Source organism: Salmo trutta, chromosome 14 (assembly GCF_901001165.1).
Source record: "Salmo trutta chromosome 14, fSalTru1.1, whole genome shotgun sequence".
Lineage (NCBI taxonomy): Eukaryota > Metazoa > Chordata > Actinopteri > Salmoniformes > Salmonidae > Salmo > Salmo trutta.
This window is the reverse complement of record NC_042970.1, coordinates 28,574,639-28,594,816: the sequence shown is the minus strand read 5'-3', so window position 1 is coordinate 28,594,816 and position 20,178 is coordinate 28,574,639. Positions and strand designations below refer to the sequence as shown.

Here is a 20,178-nt window from a genome sequence, read left to right as displayed (position 1 = left end):
GAGTGATGTAAGGGGAAACATTTAAATGTCTTGGAATGGCCTAGTCAAAGCCCAGACCTCAATCCAATTGAGAATCTGTGGTATGATTTAAAGATTGCTGTATACCAGCGGAACCCATCCAGCTTGAAGGAGCTGGAGCAGTTTGCCTTGAAGAATCGGCAAAAATCCCAGTGTCTAGATGTGCCAAGCTTATAGAGACATATCCCAAAAGACTTGCAGCTGTAATTGCTGCAAAAGGTGGCTCTGCAAAGTATTGCCTTTTGGGGGGTGAACAGTTATGCACACTCAAGTCTTCTGTTTTTTGGTGTTATTTCTTGTTTGTTTCACAATAAAAAATATTTTGCATCTTCAAAGTGGAAGGCACGTTGTATAAATCAAATGATAGAAACCCCACCAAACAATCATTTTTAATTCCAGGTTGTAAGTTAACAAAATAGGAAAAATGCCAAGGGGGTGAATACTTTCGCAAGACACTGTATATGGTATATGCACAAATTCCATCAAAATTCCAGGGGGAAATTACAAAAAAACTAAACATTAAATATTTTAACATTGCCAAGTATACAAAACAAATATCTCAAGAACAGCAGAGTGAGTCAGTGGATCTCTGAAATCAAGAATGTGTTAGTGTTGGACATTAAGCCCATCTCCACACACATCTCCTATGTCCCGTAGGTTCTTTGTCCAGGATGGGAGTGTGCAGAGGAGGGTAGTCCTGGTAACACCTGGTCACAACATCCAGGACCTCATCACTGATGAGTCAGGCCATGCCTGAGTGGGCGCCGTACATATACACTACACACACAATGAAAATCCCTTCACAGTTCAAAACACAGATACGCACGCACACCAAAGCATTATCCACCAGAGCAAATTTCCCCTGAGAGTCTAGTTCTCCATGTCTGTCATCCATGTCTGTCATCCATGTCTGTCATCCACCTACTGTGGGCGCAGCAATATCCTCTGTTGGGGTGTGTATGTCTGAAATAATAATATCCACACTTTAATCCACTTCAGTTCGGCTTCAGGGAAGCTTGTGCTGCTGCCTCAGTCTCTTACAGTCGGAGGCTCGTTGAGGGGATTGGAGCCTCCAACCAAAAGGGGGAGCTATAATGCGTTATCGTCCAGATGTGAGTTATCCTCCCTCCTGCTTCTGTAGGGGAGGCGTGGAGGCCCACCTGAGACAGGACACCGTGAGAGGAGCTGTCAGTTTACTCTTTATCTCAGCACACATTCATTATAGACAAACAGCACCACGGAGGAGAAATGCAACTTCAACAATTCTGTGCAATTTCACGACAGACAAAACAACTTGTCAGCACTAAAATAAGTTGTTTATTATAAACATGTCAGTTCCAGTGAACTTTTCTCTCCAGTCCAGCTCCATTATACCCAGTCCTGTACTGGAAGGGAAGTGTGTTGTGTGTGTGTTGGTGAGTCACTATTACCTTCCTGACAGGTGAGTCCGATCCAGCTGTTGAGACAGGTGCAGCGCCCGTTCCGATGGTCACAATAAGCCCCGTTGTCACACTCACACCTCTCTGTGCAGTCTGGCCCATAGCGGTTTGCTTTGCAGTCTGACAATAAACACACATGCAGGTAAGACAGACACAAGAATATAATTGGAAATAGGCTCAGATGGGGAATATTGGGTTGGCACTTGCTGTACTACCATCACATAGAAATGACTGAATGCTTCCAATTAAACATACAGTATTACTGGCTCTTACCAATTTCACACCTGGGTCCAGTCTTCCCTGAGGTGCACAGACACCTGCCACTCACAGGATCACAGGGTGTGCCCTCCACACAGTCACATGATTTGGCACAGTTCACACCAAACCAGCCCTGGTGACACTCTGAAAGGTGACATGGTGGAGAGCAACAACACATTTAGTCTTTCTTCTATAGATCCTGCAATTGGTGGTTCATCGTAGATAGTATGAGGTCAGTTATGTGGCAGATGTCTCACCTCTGTGACAGCGGGAGCTGTGGTACCCAGGAGGACACACACAGAGGCCTGTGGAGGGGTGGCAGGACGCCCCATTCAGACAGTCACACTGGAGCTGGCACAGAGGGCCATGGAGACCAGGAGGGCATGCTGAGGACAGGCACAGGACACTTTTGATAGAGGATGCAATGCCAGTGTCTTTCACTGTTCTGACTGAGTGCTGACGTGTGTGTCACTCACCATTTTCACACTGACGTCCGTAGTATCCTGGGATACACAGGCAGGTTCCTGTCAACCTGTCACAGCTTCCGTTGTTCCGGCAGTCACACTTCAGCTGGCAGTTAGCTCCAAACGTCCCTGGAGGACATTCTATCACACAAGCAGACAGACACAGTGAGACAGCAGTTAAACCTATCTCATCACCTGGATGACTTAGCCATTTCTTAGGATTTTGCATAGGTCTACTTCCTGTACAGTATCGCTCACCTGTATCACAGTGAGGCCCGGTCCAGCCCAGACCACAGGTACAGCTTCCAGAGACAGAGTCACACAGTCCTCCGTTACTGCAGTTACAGCGCTGAGCACAGTCCCCTCCAAACCATCCAGGAGCACAGCCTGCCAATACACAGAAACTACACATTACAAACACACACATATTACAAAAATCTCTTTACCTTATAGACAGACAGAGACGCAAACAATCATATTGGTGTTGTAAAAATAATTCCACACTGTGATCTGTTCAACTAGATTCAGTAGGAACTGTACCTTGTCCACAGTCCTCTCCTCTTCGACCAGGGCTGCAGTGACATCTACCAGTGACAGGATCATTCTGTGCCCCCTCTCCACACAGCACCACGCGGGCACAATCGTGCCCATAACGTCCCGCTAGGCATGCTGTAAAGAGTACAGAGCATTAGGGACCATAGTGTTAATGCAGATGCTATGCTATTACTGCATATACATTAAGTGATTTAAAAAGCTGAGTATGAACTTACTGATGTTGCAGTGTGCTCCGATGAACCCTGCTGTACATTCACAGGTGCCAGTGGTGGAGCTGCACTTCCCCCCGTTTTGACACCGGCACTCTCGCTCACAGTTGGGACCATACCAACCTTCCACACACCCTAGGAGCCAAAACAAAGCATTTGACCAGAAATCTTTTAACACACTAAAAGAGAGAATAAAATACAAAAAGAATCCCTAGAGCAATGACATCCCCTATGGAAGGTTTTGAAGGTGTCATTACCAACAGAGGGTAAAGTAAGTAAATGCACGAGCCTTGGCCTATGTGAGCCGGAACGACTCATAGGAGCAGGAGCCTATCTCCTGTTTCTGTAGCGTGAGGTAGCTTGATGTACAAGTACACCATTGGAGGCTCCTCAGAGGAGGAAGGGGAGGACCATCCTCCTCAGTGAATTTCATAAAAATGTCAATTGTAAAACATTTAAGTTATCCCTTTTAGATAAAATTATAATCACGTCACCAAATAACTGATTAAAACACAATATTTTGCAACGGTCTACAGTAACCTCAGCAGCACTCTGTAGGGTGGCACCATGGTGTAGCCAGAGGACAGCTGGAGAGACAGAGAGAGATTGTCATTTTTTTTCAATTTCAGTTTCACTTACTTAGCTAGCAAATGCATCTAGCTAGTTTAGCCTACTTAAACGACCCTGCTCAAAGAGAGGGATGCTATGTTAGCCAGCCGGCTATGACTATCCAACACAACACTGGAACTCTTCCAAGTCAAGGTAAGCTTTTGGTATTACTAATTTATTGCCACCGAGGCCCGCTGGTGTAACTGCTTACTGACTGTACACTGTAACGTTACCGCATGATTGTAGAGTGTTTACTAACGTGTTAGTTCTATTAATTATGCTGACTATGACGTTACTTTAGCTAATATGGTGACAACGATGTAGGCTGTTTGTAGAGGTTCGGCTTGGAAAGGTTTTTTCGCCTGGCCACATACAGCTGATGTGTTGTGCGTTGAAGTCCACAAGCGAAGGGAAGAGCAGGAATACAACGTGGCTGTTTTGAGAGTGAACTCTGTTTACGCGTGATCAGGGGTGTATTCATTCCGACGATTCTGTTTCTTAAATGGAAGCAAACGGAGCAAAAACGGGCATAAACATACCAGAATTTGTCCAATAGAAACTTTTGTTTGCAACTGTTGGACTAATGATTACACCCTATATCAGCTAGCTGCAGGCAAGAGTGTGCAAGGCGGTATTGAATGTCACTGTCTGGCACCTCAAATTTGTCTCTCGAACTGTGTGCACCTTAATTCTTTTTGATTGGGTGGACAACATGACAGTTCATGCTGCAAGAGGAGGCTGTAGTTTCTGGGGGCTCCCGAGTGGCGCAGCAGTCTAAGGCACTGCATCTCAGTGCTAGAGGCGTCACTACAGACCCTGGTTCGATTCCAGTCTGTACCACAACCGGCCATGATTGGGAGTCCCATCGGGCGGCGCACAATTGGCCCAGCGTCGTCCGGGTTAGGGTTTGGCCGGGGTAGGCCGTCATTGTAAATAAGATTTTGTTCTTAACTGACTTGCCTAGTTGAAAAAATGTGCCTTAATGCCAAGCAGAGATGCATCAGGGCCCTTTTTTCAGTCTTTGGTATGACTTGGCCAGGGATCGAACTCCCAACCTTCCAATCTCAGGGTGGACACTCTAACAACAAGGCCTCTGAGTTGGTACCAGCGGAGCGTGGTAGTGTACAATACATACCCTGGTTACATTTAGGACCCTGGAAGCCTGGGGCGCAGTAACAAAACCCAGTCACTGGGTGGCAGAGCTGGTTGGTCTCAGAACACTGGCACACCTGGTTACAGTTGAGCCCATATGTCCCTGACAGACAGGCTGGTGAGACAGACAGACAGACAGACAGACAGACAGACAGAGGTAAGCAACATGTAAAAGGAGACATTACAGCTGAAAGTCCAGATTGACAGAGAGGAGAAAAGCTGAGAGGGTAGTACAGTCCTCACTCTGTTCACAGCCATTGCCAGTGAATCCAGGGGGACAGCCACACTCCCCAGAGACATGGTGACAGGAAGTACCCTGGGGACAGGTGCAGCGTTGCACACAGCCCTTGCCATGGGCACCAGGTAGACAGGCTGGAGGTGAAAAGGAGCGGCATTAAAAATCCTGAACATGTATGGCTGAAACTCCTTTCAGCGATAACCTGTGTGCAACAGGCTATGACAATATAAAAAGTTGTCAACATTAAAACTAGGCTACCTTTGTCACAAAGGGGTCCCCTCCAACCTGGTGGACAGAGGCAGTGCCCGGTGACGTGGTGACAAGGGGCGTCATGCTCACACTGACAGCTCTCCTCACAGCCAGCTCCAAACAGGCCTGACCCACAGGCTGAGGGGGAGGAAAAGGAGAGAGGAGGAACTCAGAGATTGGATGTGATAAGAAGATTCACTCACAAGAGGTGCTGTGTTCACTGCTGTGTTCACTGCTGTGTTCACTGCTGTGTTCACTGCTGTGTTCACTGCACCCAACACTGATGATCACAAAGACAGTAAATGTCCGCTTCTCTGTCTCTCTCTCTCACCTTTTTCACAGCGCTTTCCGACCCAGCCAGGACTGCAGGTGCACTTGCCCGTCTGTCTGTCACACTGTCCCCCGTTCTCACACTGACAATGCTGCTGGCAGTCGGCCCCAAACTGCTCCGCTCCACACTCTGTAACGTCAACATGACATCACATCAGAGCAGTGGAACCAACCACAGGCTAACAGGGTTTCTATAGTGTTTCTGCTGAGGACAGCAATACCTTCTCCAAACCCGGTGGTTTGACCTAGCAGGACGTTGGCTCCAGGAGGTGATAACTAACCACAGAGTGGAGTTGCTAGGCAACACAGCAGCAGCATTAGATGTTTCCTGTGCCTGGAGTGGAATACGGGGCCTGGGGCTGAGTTTGGCATGGACGACCCATGGAAAGGTTTATATGGGTGCTATGGGAGGATAGTGTGTGATGCAGAGTAGAGTGGTGAAATAGAGCCTCTGTGCGTTGGTCTAGAGGGAGATGTTTGCAGGGCAGACAGGAGACTGTGGTCTAGCAGACTGTCTGTGGTCTGAGGAGCATGCAGCTCTGTGTCACACACACTGCCAGGGAACAGCACCAGGCAAAAACAAATGAGCTAAGCCAGGGCAAATTAGACTCATTTGTTTCCTGAATACAGTAAAACAAACCACAGGGCCAATGTTCTAAATGGTTTCTACCATTTCAGGTAATGCTATTCTTAGGCATGTCTGTCCAGACTACTCCAGCCAGAGCCTGATGCTTTTCCATAGCCTGTATTTCTAGTAACTGAATGGGGAACAATTATCCTGATTGGATAAATGCTTTAGGTCAACAGTCACAGAACATGATATTATATGGTAGTAAGGCATGAGTATGGTCACTTAGGGTCATGGTGACTCTATGGCTGTTTCAGTACCACTCACCTAGCTCACAGGCTGCGCCCATCCACCCGCTGGCACACGTACACTGCCCACTGATTCGGTCACACGTGGCTCCATTCTGGCACAGGCAACGCTGGCAGCAGTCTGCTCCATAGAAGCCTACTAGGCATTCTAGGGGGGAAAATGGTAGACCCATGTTCATTACTTTATAGCCCTACAAATATTTTCTTTACAGGACACATGGAATGTATTGTGGATAGTAAGATAGGAGTAGTGATCTGCTCCTATTCTCCCTGTCCACACTCACCCTGTAAGCAGCTTGGCCCTGTCCAGCCTGGTGTACACACACACTGCCCGCTCGCCGGGTGGCAGCTACCATTGTTATGGCAACCACAGGTTTGGCTGCAGCTCTCCCCGTAGAAACCAGCCTGGCATGCTGCAACAAAAAGATAAGAAACTGTTTACTTCTAAAGAACAAATCATATCAATGTTAAACACAAATTGGTAATACATATCTGACATGAAATGTTTTATATTGTAGGCTGTCTGAAGTGTGGGAAGTCCAATACTAACTCAGGTTGCAGGTAGGACCAATCCACCCTGCAGGACACACACACACCCCAGTGACATGGCTGCAGTGACCTCCGTTCACACACACACACTTCTCCTGGCAGTCCAACCCATAGAAGCCCTGGGGACAGGCTAAAACATACACACACACGCATGGACAGACACACACACACACACACACACACACACACACACACACAAACACACACACACACACACACACACACACACACACACACACACACACACACACACACACACACACACACACACACACACACACACATACACACACACAGAGCCTTTACTTCTCAGCAAACAATAAAGCATATCAATCCACAATGTTAATAACTCAATGATTCCTATAGGTTAATTGTACTGAATTACAGATACAGTTCAGTCTGTGGTACGATTTATAGTTTGTGTTCTGGATAAGGGTTAGAGAGATTTTGGGAGGTTCTCTTACGTTTCTCACAGAAGGTTCCAGTCCAGCCCACCAGACAGGTGCAGGCTCCGCTCACATGGTCACATGTCCCCTTGTTGTCACACTGACAGTGATGCAGACAGCCTAGCCCAAAATAGCCCACTGGACACTCTGAGACACAGATTAACACAGGTACAGTAGGGAGTGATAGGTGTGTGTTCTGAGATAGTACTAAGACTAGACTGAAAGGAAACAACCCACAAACACCTGCTATCAGATATTTTGGTTGAGGACTCTCACACACATACTGTCATAGCATCGTGTCCCGGTGTAGCCGGCCTCACAGTTACACTGGCCCGTCACCGCATCACAGCTCCCATCGTCATCCCTACAGTCACATTTCTCAGCACAGTCCACCCCCCAGTACCTGGCATCACAGGCTGCCATGGAAACAAAAAAACAGGAGACATTTTAATTGAACAGTTTACATTCAGTGAGAGTAAGCTATATTTATTTATTTGTATTCATTCGAGACTGTGTTCAATGCCACACCCACTCTACCTTTCCTGCAGTTGTGTCCGGCCCAGCCAGGGGCACAGGTACAACGGCCTGTGACAGGGTGGCAGCGCCCTCTGTTTTCACACAGGCAGCGCAGCTGGCATCCAACACCAAACCGTCCTGTCGGACATGCTACAGCACACAAACATACTGTATGATAAAGCACTGTGAACCAAGGAGTCACACAAACATACTGCATGATAAAGCACTGTGAGCCAAGGAGTCACACAAACATACTGTATGATAAAGCACTGTGAGCCAAGGAGTCACACAAACATACTGCATGATAAAGCACTGTGAGCCAAGGAGTCACACAAACATACTGCATGATAAAGCACTGTGAGCCAAGGAGTCACACAAACATACTGTATGATAAAGCACTGTGAGCCAAGGAGTCACACAAACATACTGTATGATAAAGCACTGTGAGCCAAGGAGTCACACAAACATACTGCATGATAAAGCACTGTGAGCCAAGGAGTCACACAAACATACTGCATGATAAAGCACTGTGAGCCAAGGAGTCACACAAACATACTGCATGATAAAGCACTGTGAGCCAAGGAGTCACACAAACATACTGTATGATAAAGCACTGTGAGCCAAGGAGTCACACAAACATACTGTATGATAAAGCACTGTGAGCCAAGGAGTCACACAAACATACTGTATGATAAAGCACTGTGAGCCAAGGAGTCACACATACTCTACATACTGTGAACACACATATTGGAATACCGTACGGTAAGTTCCCATGACACTGGTCGAAATGACATGCAAGCATCTGACAGCATTTAACAAGAAAACCGCTGGTTACACAAGAATAACATTTTCCTTCTCTGTGAAAACACAGTGTTTATGACCCGTCTGTGGCTCAGACGGAGGGGAATGTGGTGTGGTTGATGTTTTAATGGCCCACAACAAGCTCATCAATCTTTTAACGTCTCTTTCTCAAATTAAACCACAACTACCACAAGAATCTTTAATCACAGTTCTTCCATTGGCTCACACATACTCACAGTTCTTCCATTGGCTCACTCATACTCACAGTTCTTCCATTGGCTCACTCATACTCACAGTTCTTCCATTGGCTCACTCATACTCACAGTTCTTCCATTGGCTCACTCATACTCACAGTTCTTCCATTGGCTCACTCATACTCACAGTTCTGACAGAGCCGGCCCATGTGCCCAGGAGGACAGGAACAGGTGCCGTTGTGTTTGTCACACACTCCTCCATTCTCACAGGCTGGACAGGCCTCACGGCATCCCGCACCCCAGAAGCCCTTCACACACACTATAGCACAAATAAAGAGTATGAGTTAGCGTCATCATCAATATATCACAATGTTTTGACATAGTTGTCAGGTGACATGATAAAATCAACTCAACTTAATGATCTGATTGTTCTCTTACCATTCTCACAGCGTTTTCCTGATGTTCCTGCAGGACACTGGCACTGGCCACTCACTCTGTCACATGGAGCCCCTGAGCATTCACAGGCTTGAGTGCAACTTGGCCCAAACCTCCCCTCTGGACAGGCTAAAGGAGAGGACGGAGAGACAATGGTAGTCTTACTAAGAGAGGCAGCATACGATATTCCTACATAGTGACCCCATGACATCAGAGAATTATGCCCCTCCCATATGACCAACAGGACAACCTACCTTGATCACAGTTGTCTCCACGGCGACCAGCCGGGCACAGGCGTTGGCACTGCCCGGTCACATGATCACAAGACACTCTGGGCGGGCACTCACATTTGTTCTCACAGCCTGGGCCAAACGTGCCTGGGTCACACTCTGAGGAGGGGGCGGAGGAGAGGAAAGTTAGACACATAAATCCCTACAAAAGGGCTGCATCTACAGCTACAGAACAGTGTGTGATGTAAAGGGCTGCATCTACAGCTACAGAACAGTGTGTGATGTAAAGGGCTGCATCTACAGCTACAGAACAGTGTGTGGGATGTAAAGGGCTGCATCTACAGCTACAGAACAGTGTGTGATGTAAAGGGCTGCATCTACAGCTACAGAACAGTGTGGGATGTAAAGGGCTGCATCTACAGCTACAGAACAGTGTGGGATGTAAAGGGCTGCATCTACAGCTACAGAACAGTGTGGGATGTAAAGGTCTGCATCTACAGCTACAGAACAGTGTGTGATGTAAAGGGCTGCATCTACAGCTACAGAACAGTGTGGGATGTAAAGGGCTGCATCTCCAGCTACAGAACAGTGTGAGGGATGTAAAGGGCTGCATCTACAGCTACAGAACAGTGTGTGATGTAAAGGGCTGCATCTACAGCTACAGAACAGTGTGTGATGTAAAGGGCTGCATCTACAGCTACAGAACAGTGTGTGATGTAAAGGGCTGCATCTACAGCTACAGAACAGTGTGTGATGTAAAGGGCTGCATCTACAGCTACAGAACCGTGTGGGATGTAAAGGGCTGCATCTACAGAACAGTGTGGGATGTAAAGGGCTGCATCTACAGCTACAAAACAGTGTGTGATGTAAAGGGCTGCATCTACAGCTACAGAACAGTGTGTGATGTAAAGGGCTGCATCTACAGCTACAGAACCGTGTGGGATGTAAAGGGCTGCATCTACAGCTACAGAACAGTGTGGGATGTAAAGGGCTGCATCTACAGCTACAGAACAGTGTGGGATGTAAAGGGCTGCATCTACAGCTACAGAACAGTGTGTGATGTAAAGGGCTGCATCTACAGCTACAGAACAGTGTGTGGGATGTAAAGGGCTGCATCTACAGCTACAGAACAGTGTGTGGGATGTAAAGGGCTGCATCTACAGCTACAGAACAGTGTGTGGGATGTAAAGGGCTGCATCTACAGCTACAGAACAGTGTGTGATGTAAAGGGCTGCATCTACAGCTACAGAACAGTGTGTGATGTAAAGGGCTACAGCTACAGAACAGTGTGTGATGTAAAGGGCTACAGCTACAGAACAGTGTGTGATGTAAAGGGCTGCATCTACAGCTACAGAACAGTGTGTGATGTAAAGGGCTGCATCTACAGCTACAGAACAGTGTGTGATGTAAAGGGCTGCATCTACAGAACAGTGTGTGGTGTAAAGGGCTGCATCTACAGCTACAGAACAGTGTGTGATGTAAAGGGCTGCATCTACAGCTACAGAACAGTGTGTGATGTAAAGGGCTGCATCTACAGAACAGTGTGTGGTGTAAAGGGCTGCATCTACAGAACAGTGTGGGATGTAAAGGGCTGCATCTACAGCTACAAAACAGTGTGTGATGTAAAGGGCTGCATCTACAGCTACAGAACAGTGTGTGATGTAAAGGGCTGCATCTACAGCTACAGAACCGTGTGGGATGTAAAGGGCTGCATCTACAGCTACAGAACAGTGTGGGATGTAAAGGGCTGCATCTACAGCTACAGAACAGTGTGGGATGTAAAGGGCTGCATCTACAGCTACAGAACAGTGTGTGATGTAAAGGGCTGCATCTACAGCTACAGAACAGTGTGTGGGATGTAAAGGGCTGCATCTACAGCTACAGAACAGTGTGAGGGATGTAAAGGGCTGCATCTACAGCTACAGAACAGTGTGAGGGATGTAAAGGGCTGCATCTACAGCTACAGAACAGTGTGTGATGTAAAGGGCTGCATCTACAGCTACAGAACAGTGTGTGATGTAAAGGGCTGCATCTACAGCTACAGAACAGTGTGTGATGTAAAGGGCTGCATCTACAGCTACAGAACAGTGTGGGATGTAAAGGGCTGCATCTACAGCTACAGAACAGTGTGTGATGTAAAGGGCTACAGCTACAGAACAGTGTGTGATGTAAAGGGCTGCATCTACAGCTACAGAACAGTGTGTGATGTAAAGGGCTACATCTAAAGCTACAGAACAGTGTGTGATGTAAAGGGCTGCATCTACAGAACAGTGTGGGATGTAAAGGGCTGCATCTACAGCTACAGAACCGTGTGTGATGTAAAGGGCTGCATCTACAGCTACAGAACAGTGTGTGATGTAAAGGGCTGCATCTACAGCTACAGAACAGTGTGTGATGTAAAGGGCTGCATCTACAGCTACAGAACAGTGTGTGATGTAAAGGGCTGCATCTACAGCTACAGAACAGTGTGGGATGTAAAGGGCTGCATCTACAGCTACAGAACAGTGTGTGATGTAAAGGGCTGCATCTACAGCTACAGAACAGTGTGGGATGTAAAGGGCTGCATCTACAGCTACAGAACAGTGTGTGATGAGGAAGATGAGCATACATTTTTCCTGCCACTGACCTTCCCTGCACGCGTTGCCTTGCCAACCGGGCTTGCAGATGCAGGTGCCGTGGCGACGGTGACACTCCAGAGTGTTCTGTTGGACACACTCACACTCCTCTGAACAGCCCGGTCCAAAGGCCCACTTGGGACACACTGGATAGGGAAGGAGATAACATGAAAAATATTGAATAAGACCTGAATGTTATCGATATACACTGAGTATACAAAACATGCTCTTTCCATGACATAGACTGACCAGGTTAATCCAGGTGAAAGCTATGATCCCTTATTGATGTCACCTGTTAAATCCACTTCAAGCAATCAAATGTATTTATCAGCTGATGTCACAAAGTGCTGTAGAGAAACCCAGCCTAAAACCCCAAACAGCAAGCAATGCAGATGTAGAAGCATGGTGGCTAGGAAAAACTCCCTAGAAGGGCCGGAACCTAGGAAGAAACCTAGAGAGGAACCAGGCTATGAGGGGTGGCCAGTCCTCTCCTTGCTGTGCCGGGTGGAGATTATAACAGAACATGGCCAAGATGTTCAAATGTTCATAGATGACCAGCAGGGTGTAGATGAAGGGGGGAGACAGGTTAAAGAAGGATTTTTAAGCCTTGAGACAATTAAGACATGGATTGTGTATGTGTGCCATTCAGAGGGTGAATGGGCAAGACAAAAGATTTAAGTGCCTATGAACGAGGTATGGCAGTAGGTGCCAGGTGCATCAGTTTGTGTCAAGAACTTCAACACTGCCGGGTTTTTCACGCTCAACACTTGCATTGGAGTCAACATGGGCCAGCATCCCTGTGGAACGCTTTCGACACCTTGCAGAGTCCATGACCCGATGAATTGATGCTGTTCAGAGGGCAAAAGGAGGCGAACGACTCAATATTAGGAAGGTGTTGTTAATGTTTTGTACACTCAGTGTAGGTAGAGATTAGAGGTGAGGGGTCAGCAGTGTGAGTGACTCACGTAGATGGCAGAACCTCCCGTAGAGTCCAGGGTCACACAGACAGGCTCCGTAGGTGCGGTGGCAGCGCCCGTTATTGGCACAGTTACACTTCTTATTGCACTGTTTCCCATAGAAGCCCTTAGGACAGCCTACAGACAACAACACATTGTTATCAGGCAACTGAACGTTTCAATGGTGTGTGAATAACTGGGAATGTTTTTGTATGTACAGTATCTGTTAACCAGTAGTTACTCACCATCCTGGCACATGTCTCCACTGACCCCAGGTGGGCAGCGACAGTTCCCAGTGACAGGGTCACAGGTGGCTCCGTTCTTACACTTACAGGGGAATGAGCAGTTCCTGCCGAAGGATCCCTCGGAACAAGCTGTTAGAATAGAATAAAACGTTATAGAGAAACACACAGACAAGATTGATCAGATTAGTGATTTACTGTGTTGAGAGTGCAGTGTCTGTGTACACTGTGCGTATATACTGACTCTGGTTGCAGATGAGGCCTGTCCATCCATCGGGACAGTGACATCCATCCCTCCCTGGGCCACACAGCCCTCCGTTAGAGCAGTCCTCACAGGTCAGGCTGCAGTCATGGCCAAACATGTTGTTCAGACACACTGCACACAGGACAGAAGAGATTACTGACTATAACATTCTAGAAAAAGATCTGCTTGTGGTTAGGGATTTGCAAATCTTCAACTAAATTCTTCCTAGCAACCCCTGGTGAGATGACCTTAAAAAATACAATACTGATTACTGTTTTCACATTAATAAATCAAGGAACAACACAAAACAGATCCTATGGCTCTCTGCCATAGCCCCCTGCCACAGTTTATATGCTTCCCCATTACTACAGAGGTATACAAAAAACAGCCTCAGAATATAAGGCTAACCAATTTGCCTCCTGCTGTGGGGTATTTAATTGCCCAGTAACTAGTAAGCAAATAAGGAGGTCTGGCAGTCTACCTCCTGTTGCTCAGACACAGAGCTAATAAGATCCAGGCCCAAAGTGTCTGTGTTTGGGTTCAGTGGCTCACCAAATTTCTCTGCTAGCATGCTCTCAGCCAGCAGCTCTCTAGCATCATCATCCTCATAGTCATCATAGCGCTCCAGGGGCTGGTTGTAGTCCTGCAGCAGGGCAAGCTGGGGCTGAGCCAGGGTCCCCACAATATCCTGGCCCCCACTAGACAGGGCCTCAACTGTATTCCCCAGCGCTGCAGAGTAAGAGAGAGACAGAGAAAGAGACAGACAAACAGAGAGAGAGAGTAAAAGGTTACCAGGATGTCCACATGGAGTGTGATGGTGCTGTGGCCCTAGGCAACAACATGTCATTTGATTGGTGTAACTCACGTTCACAGGAGCGTCGGTCCTCGTCCAGACGGAAGCCCTGGCGGCAGAAACACTGGAAGGAGCCGGCGGTGTTCTGGCATGTGTGATCACAGCCACCGTTGGCCGCCAGACACTCATCCACATCTACACAACACACACACACACAGTCCAGAGTCCAGTTACTTTACAAAAACACTGCTCCTCAGTCATGTTAATTGATATAAATGGCAAATTTAGAGTTGAATAAATGTTGTTATGTAATAAACAATGTACAGAAAACCAAAGAATACACTTCCTTTTCAACAAACAAGCATTTCCCTGTGACAAATAAACTTTGATTTGATTTGAAACATGACTAAAATGTTACAGCATCATGTACATATTATAAGTTCAACTGGAAGTAATCCAGGTTCCACAGTTATATTGTATAATGAGTGCCCCACTAGATCACTATTCTAAGGTTATAGAGGGTGAACATACCATCACAGCTACATCCATCTGAGTTGAGGCGGTAGCCCGCTGTGCAGTAACACTCATAGCCCCCAGGGTAGTTGGTACAGTCCTGTTCGCAGCATGAACTTCCCTCTCCACACTCGTCCAGGTCTGCCAAACAAAACACACACAATGAAAAGCATTACTCGGATGATCATGATATTGTGATATGTTACAAACCAGGCACATGTTAAACTGACCTGAGTTAAAGGGTAAAGATTAATCTCTAGACTGACCAACACCGATCTGAGCTGAATGGTCTCTAGAATGAATGGTAAAGATTAGTCTCTAGACCGAATGGAAAAGGTTAGTCTCTAGACTGAACTGTAAAGGTTAGTCTCTAGACTGAACTGTAAAGGTTAGTCTCTAGAGTGAACTGTAAAGGTTAGTCTCTAGACTGAACTGTAAAGGTTAGTCTCTAGACTGAACTGTAAAGGTTAGTCTCTAGACTGAACTGTAAAGTTAGTCTCTAGACTGAATGATAAAGGTTAGTCTCTAGACTGAATGGTAAAGGTTAGTCTCTAGACTGAATGATAAAGGTTGGTCTCTAGACTGAATGATAAAGGTTAGTCTCTAGACTGAATGATAAAGGTTAGTCTCTAGACTGAATGATAAAGGTTGGTCTCTAGACTGAATGATAAAGGTTAGTCTCTAGACTGAATGGTAAAGGTTAGTCTCTAGACTGAATGGTAAAGGTTAGTCTCTAGACTGAATGATAAAGGTTAGTCTCTAGACTGAATGATAAAGGTTGGTCTCTAGACTGAATGATAAAGGTTAGTCTCTAGACTGAATGGTAAAGGACTGATCTGAGCGGTAAAGGTTCAGCTCTGAATGGTAAAGGTTAGTCTCTAGACTGATCTTAGCTGAGCTGAATGGTAAAGGTTAATCTCTGAATGGTAAAGGTTAGTCTCTAGACTGACCGACACAGGTCTTGAGGTCATCCTCCAGTCGTAAACCCTGGTTACAACTGCAGACAGGGCCGCCAGTGGAGTGCTGGCAGTGATGGGAGCAGCCTCCATTGTTGCTCTCACAGCTGTTGACGATCTCCATCTCAATCCCTGCCACAGAAACACGAGATGACACTCCCATTACTTCTGATTGAAACATTTTGTACATTTCAGATCATTTCAAACAGGCAAAGAGATGATGACGATTATAGGAGCCAAACTCACGGTAGCACTGGCGTCCGTCTGCTCCCAGCTCGTAGGCAGTGTCACACACACAGGCGAAGGAGCCCGGGGTGTTGTGGCAGGCATGAGCACATCCCGTCTGTTCAGACTCACACTCATCAATATCTGGGACAGATAAACAAAGAGTATATACGGATCTATTCTAGAACTTAAATACAGAGACATGATTGACCCTGTATGAACAGTAGTGCAGTAGTTAACAGGTGGACATCTTACCCTCACAGGTCTTCCTGTCCTCTGCCAGCTTGTACCCATTTCTACAGTCACAGTGGGTCTTGCCACCATCAATAAGACAGTCTTGCTGGCAGCCGCCATTCTTATCACGACATGGATTCTCCACTTTAACATAGCAGACACACAACGTTTAATGTTGACAGCACTTTATCTTGAAAAATATTTTACATTTCTAACAAATATAATCGTAAGGCGGCACACAATTGGTAGGCTGTCATTGTAAATAAGAATTTGTTGTTAACTGACTTGCCTAGTTAAATAAAGGTTCAATTTAAAAAATCAGTGGGAAGGGGAGGACTTTTATCTAAAATGCAGAAGTACTTTGAATACACACTGACACATCTACTCAAGACAAAGGTCCCAACTCTACACTGGGCTGAGTGCTTTTCTGCATATTTGTGTGCGTTTAACCTGTCCTGTACACTACAGCAGCTGGAGTGAGAAGCTTCAGCACTGTAGAAATTAGAGGAAGCTGGTCCTGGCCAACCATTACAACGTAAAAGTGTCTAAAAGACAGTAATTATTCAAAAATTATAATCTTCCTTCCCTCAGAGAGAACTAGTCTACCTCAGCACTCAGCAAGAGAGAGAAAGAGAGAGAGAGAGAGAGAGAGAGAGAGAGAGAGAGAGAGAACGAGAGAGAGAACGAGAACGAGAGAGAAGAGGGCCAGACATTCCATGTCTGAGTCTTGGGCTGTCAGAGCATAATGTTAACTAATGTTGAGAAAACAGGAAAGACGAGTGAACACTTCAAATCAGGGTCGTATTCACACTAATTTAACGTCTCATCTCCTGAATGGAAGTCCAACTTACCCTTCCTCCGACATTTTGTTGGACATGAACTATTGGCAGCCATGAATCTATAGTGTTATGACAAACCCTTCAAAATGACACCTTGGATTCACAAATATCCTTCCCTCAACTCTCTAAATGCTGTCGTGCTTGTATCATGCTTACACTCTCCCCTCTCCGTCTATCCATTACTTAGACATGTTGCAATTGTATAGTTACAGCTTAAAGCTCCTGCAAGCATGGTTATCCACAGTTAGTTTCATGTCTGTATCAGGCTGCTTTCTCTCTTAGCTGCCCGTCACTCAACATGCACAGAAAGCTGCTCTCTCTCTCTGCACTGCATCCATCTTCAGCCAAAGACAGTGTGCACTTCGCTCAGTGTGCATTCACGATCAGTAATGTAGCCTATATTTGTGATGAAAAAGAGAAAACCATATGTTTACAATAAAATGTGACATCACACTCTGTCAACTTGCCTGCTATGCAGTCTTTCAACTAAACATACGTAATCTGTAGTTTCCCATGTCAGACCTGAGATCCAACGATTCACTGGGAGAGTGAAAGGAAACGCCATTAAATGTGACGTGGGAGCTTATTTCTTATTTGTTTTTAATTGGTTGAAATGTTATTTTCACCTGGAGAGGATTTCAGTACTTGGCAAGTGCTTGGATAGATTATTCATCTGTGAGTGAGTATGTGAGTGCTGTTGGGTGCATAGTAGTGTAGAAAGACCAGAGGATGGGTACACTCACGTTTGCAGTGCTTTCCATCGTCAGCAAGCACGTAGTTGGCTCTACAGCGGCAGCGGAAGGCAGTGGGGGTCTGCTGTACACAGAAATGCTCACATCCTCCATTACTGATGCCACATGATTGGACAGCTGGACACAGACACACAGATACAATACATGTTTGTTATATTGTGGGAGGAGATCCATTGCATTTTCACAGTAACCCTTCTACCCTTTACTCCGCATCCTTTGCTCTTTCTGAAAGGCTGCAAGCTCAGAAGTGCTACCAACACAAACACTGTGCTAAACACCTCAGTGGTTTGTTCTACTCTGACCCAGTAAAGAGCCATCAACAGGCCTGAAGGGCCAATAATCACACAGACAGCGGAAGGAAGGTCCTCAGTGGTGAAGGAAACTCTGAGATGATGAGTTGAAGCCAGAGCCAGCTCACTGACTGATCTCTGCTTTCTACATCTCTTTGTCTCTCCCATGCAGCCATAGCATGTCTCTGCTTGACCTGGTTCTCTGGGAGAACATTAAGTAGAGGTTTTAACAGCAGGTGTTGTTTAATGGTGTTTTGATAAAGTGAGGGACAGACCAGAGCCCATCCACCATCTGAAACTGTTAGATCCCTCCATCAACTACACTGGCTGGACACAGTATGCATCCATCTGCTTGATTAGGTGGACCGCTCCTGGAAAGCCATGAGCTGGATATGAAAAAATGACTGATGTGTTGAATTGATATCGGAAGACATCTGGTGTTCCTTTCCTCTCCTGCGTATGTGGCTATTGGTATGCAACTCTCTCTCTCGCAAGAGAGGGATGTACACTATCCATCCCATCCAGTGGTAGAGCACAGTTCCCAGACCTCTGTCAGGAGAAAGATATGCAGACTCACAGATAAGCATCACCCCTGAGACAGTCCACATGTGCATTGTGATTATTAGTGCAATCAGTCATCATCCCCTGTGCTCCACACTGCAGCCATCACATAACTCTGTGACACTAGGGTCCCCCTATCTATCCTGTTTCATTCCTATACTCATATCATATACATTGTGCCAAAGCCAAGACAAGCAGCATACATTTCCATTCTAAATGTCAGAGAAGACGCCCTGTGTACATTCCAAGCTGTGTGCATTGAGATTGAGTTTATACTCATGTGCTAACAGCTGTTTTTAAAAGCCTTGGGGCTGTACACTGAGCCGTGCATCTCGGCGATGATAGAGACAAGTTACAGGTACAACGTAAACACACAGGCAGGAGAGCTGGAGGGTAAATGGATCTCACACGGAGTTAGGCCAGCGGCCTCTATGAGATTGCCTAAGACTTTAAATACCACACTGACAGAATGAAATGTAGAGAAGGATTGGCTTTTCGACTAAACTGAGACCTTTCTATACTGTAGTTCCTCAGGCCTATACTAACTCCTACCTGGCCCTGGGTTTTCCAACAGCTTCCAGTGACTAGAATGACACCATATGTTTGTGGTTTGTATATCATGATGATGTTGTATAACATAGGGTTATCAGGTTAATTGTCCACTGGGGGCTGTTGTTACTCACCGATGCAGGTGCGTGCATCCACATGGAGTCGAGAGCCTGGGTTGCATTCACAGTGATAGGAGCCCCTGGTGTTCACGCATCTGTGCTGGCAGCCCCCGTTATAGACCTGGCACTCATCAATATCTGCAGGGCCACGCACCACACACACACACAGAGCGAGGAAGGGAATTTATATAAATTGTCCTAGAGGTTGTCTCATTATCAGAAAGGTACCGCTGAATAATCAGCTCCAGAAAGCTTCCATGTGCTGAGACAGGAATTTAGACTCAGCTTTAGGAGAAAGATACGCTCCTACATTTTTCATTTGGCATTTTACAGACTCTCTTATCCAGAGCGACTTACAAGAGCATTTAGGGTTAAGTGCAGGGCCGGTACGATACCAGTATCTCAAACTCGTTAGTATCATGGCAAGGAAATAAAACACAAAACGGATTTAACTTCTTCAGGAAAACAGCTCGTGTTCGTGTTTTATTATTGACAGTGAATCATTTTTTTGCAATACTGGTATCGTCCCAGCCCTAATTAAGTGCCTTGCTCAAGGGCACAGACAGATTTTTCCCCTAGTCAGCTCTGGGATTCAAACCAGCGACCTTTCGGTTACTGGCCCAATGCGCTTAACCGCAAGGTTACCTGCCACCCTCCAAGAGGAAGGAGTAAGATGGATGAGGGTACAAGTACTCCGCCAGTGCACCAGTGCCCAAACAAAC

The 20,178-nt window shown here is 46.3% G+C and overlaps 1 protein-coding gene across 1 annotated transcript in view; it reads right to left on the bottom strand.

Annotated features, from left to right (window-relative positions):
* Positions 1–310: 310 nt before the first annotated feature.
* LOC115207737 (multiple epidermal growth factor-like domains protein 6) overlaps positions 311–20,178 on the bottom strand; it is a 93,817-nt gene continuing 73,949 nt past the window's right edge. Inside the window, exons 6-38 of the mRNA XM_029775177.1 lie at positions 19,472–19,594; positions 17,929–18,054; positions 16,368–16,490; positions 16,134–16,256; positions 15,882–16,019; positions 14,950–15,072; positions 14,491–14,613; positions 14,178–14,354; positions 13,626–13,757; positions 13,385–13,513; positions 13,149–13,277; positions 12,195–12,329; positions 9,593–9,727; positions 9,342–9,467; positions 9,091–9,222; positions 7,930–8,058; positions 7,677–7,808; positions 7,411–7,539; positions 6,948–7,076; positions 6,682–6,810; positions 6,417–6,545; positions 5,523–5,651; positions 5,201–5,329; positions 4,948–5,076; positions 4,688–4,819; positions 2,950–3,078; positions 2,720–2,848; positions 2,438–2,566; positions 2,192–2,320; positions 1,973–2,101; positions 1,731–1,859; positions 1,449–1,577; positions 311–1,178 (exon numbers count right to left, since the gene is read on the bottom strand). Coding sequence (XP_029631037.1) covers positions 1,108–1,178; positions 1,449–1,577; positions 1,731–1,859; positions 1,973–2,101; positions 2,192–2,320; positions 2,438–2,566; positions 2,720–2,848; positions 2,950–3,078; positions 4,688–4,819; positions 4,948–5,076; positions 5,201–5,329; positions 5,523–5,651; positions 6,417–6,545; positions 6,682–6,810; positions 6,948–7,076; positions 7,411–7,539; positions 7,677–7,808; positions 7,930–8,058; positions 9,091–9,222; positions 9,342–9,467; positions 9,593–9,727; positions 12,195–12,329; positions 13,149–13,277; positions 13,385–13,513; positions 13,626–13,757; positions 14,178–14,354; positions 14,491–14,613; positions 14,950–15,072; positions 15,882–16,019; positions 16,134–16,256; positions 16,368–16,490; positions 17,929–18,054; positions 19,472–19,594 — 4,244 coding nt within the window. The 3' untranslated portion in view covers positions 311–1,107. The remainder of the gene's footprint in view (positions 1,179–1,448; positions 1,578–1,730; positions 1,860–1,972; positions 2,102–2,191; positions 2,321–2,437; positions 2,567–2,719; positions 2,849–2,949; positions 3,079–4,687; positions 4,820–4,947; positions 5,077–5,200; positions 5,330–5,522; positions 5,652–6,416; positions 6,546–6,681; positions 6,811–6,947; positions 7,077–7,410; positions 7,540–7,676; positions 7,809–7,929; positions 8,059–9,090; positions 9,223–9,341; positions 9,468–9,592; positions 9,728–12,194; positions 12,330–13,148; positions 13,278–13,384; positions 13,514–13,625; positions 13,758–14,177; positions 14,355–14,490; positions 14,614–14,949; positions 15,073–15,881; positions 16,020–16,133; positions 16,257–16,367; positions 16,491–17,928; positions 18,055–19,471; positions 19,595–20,178) is intronic.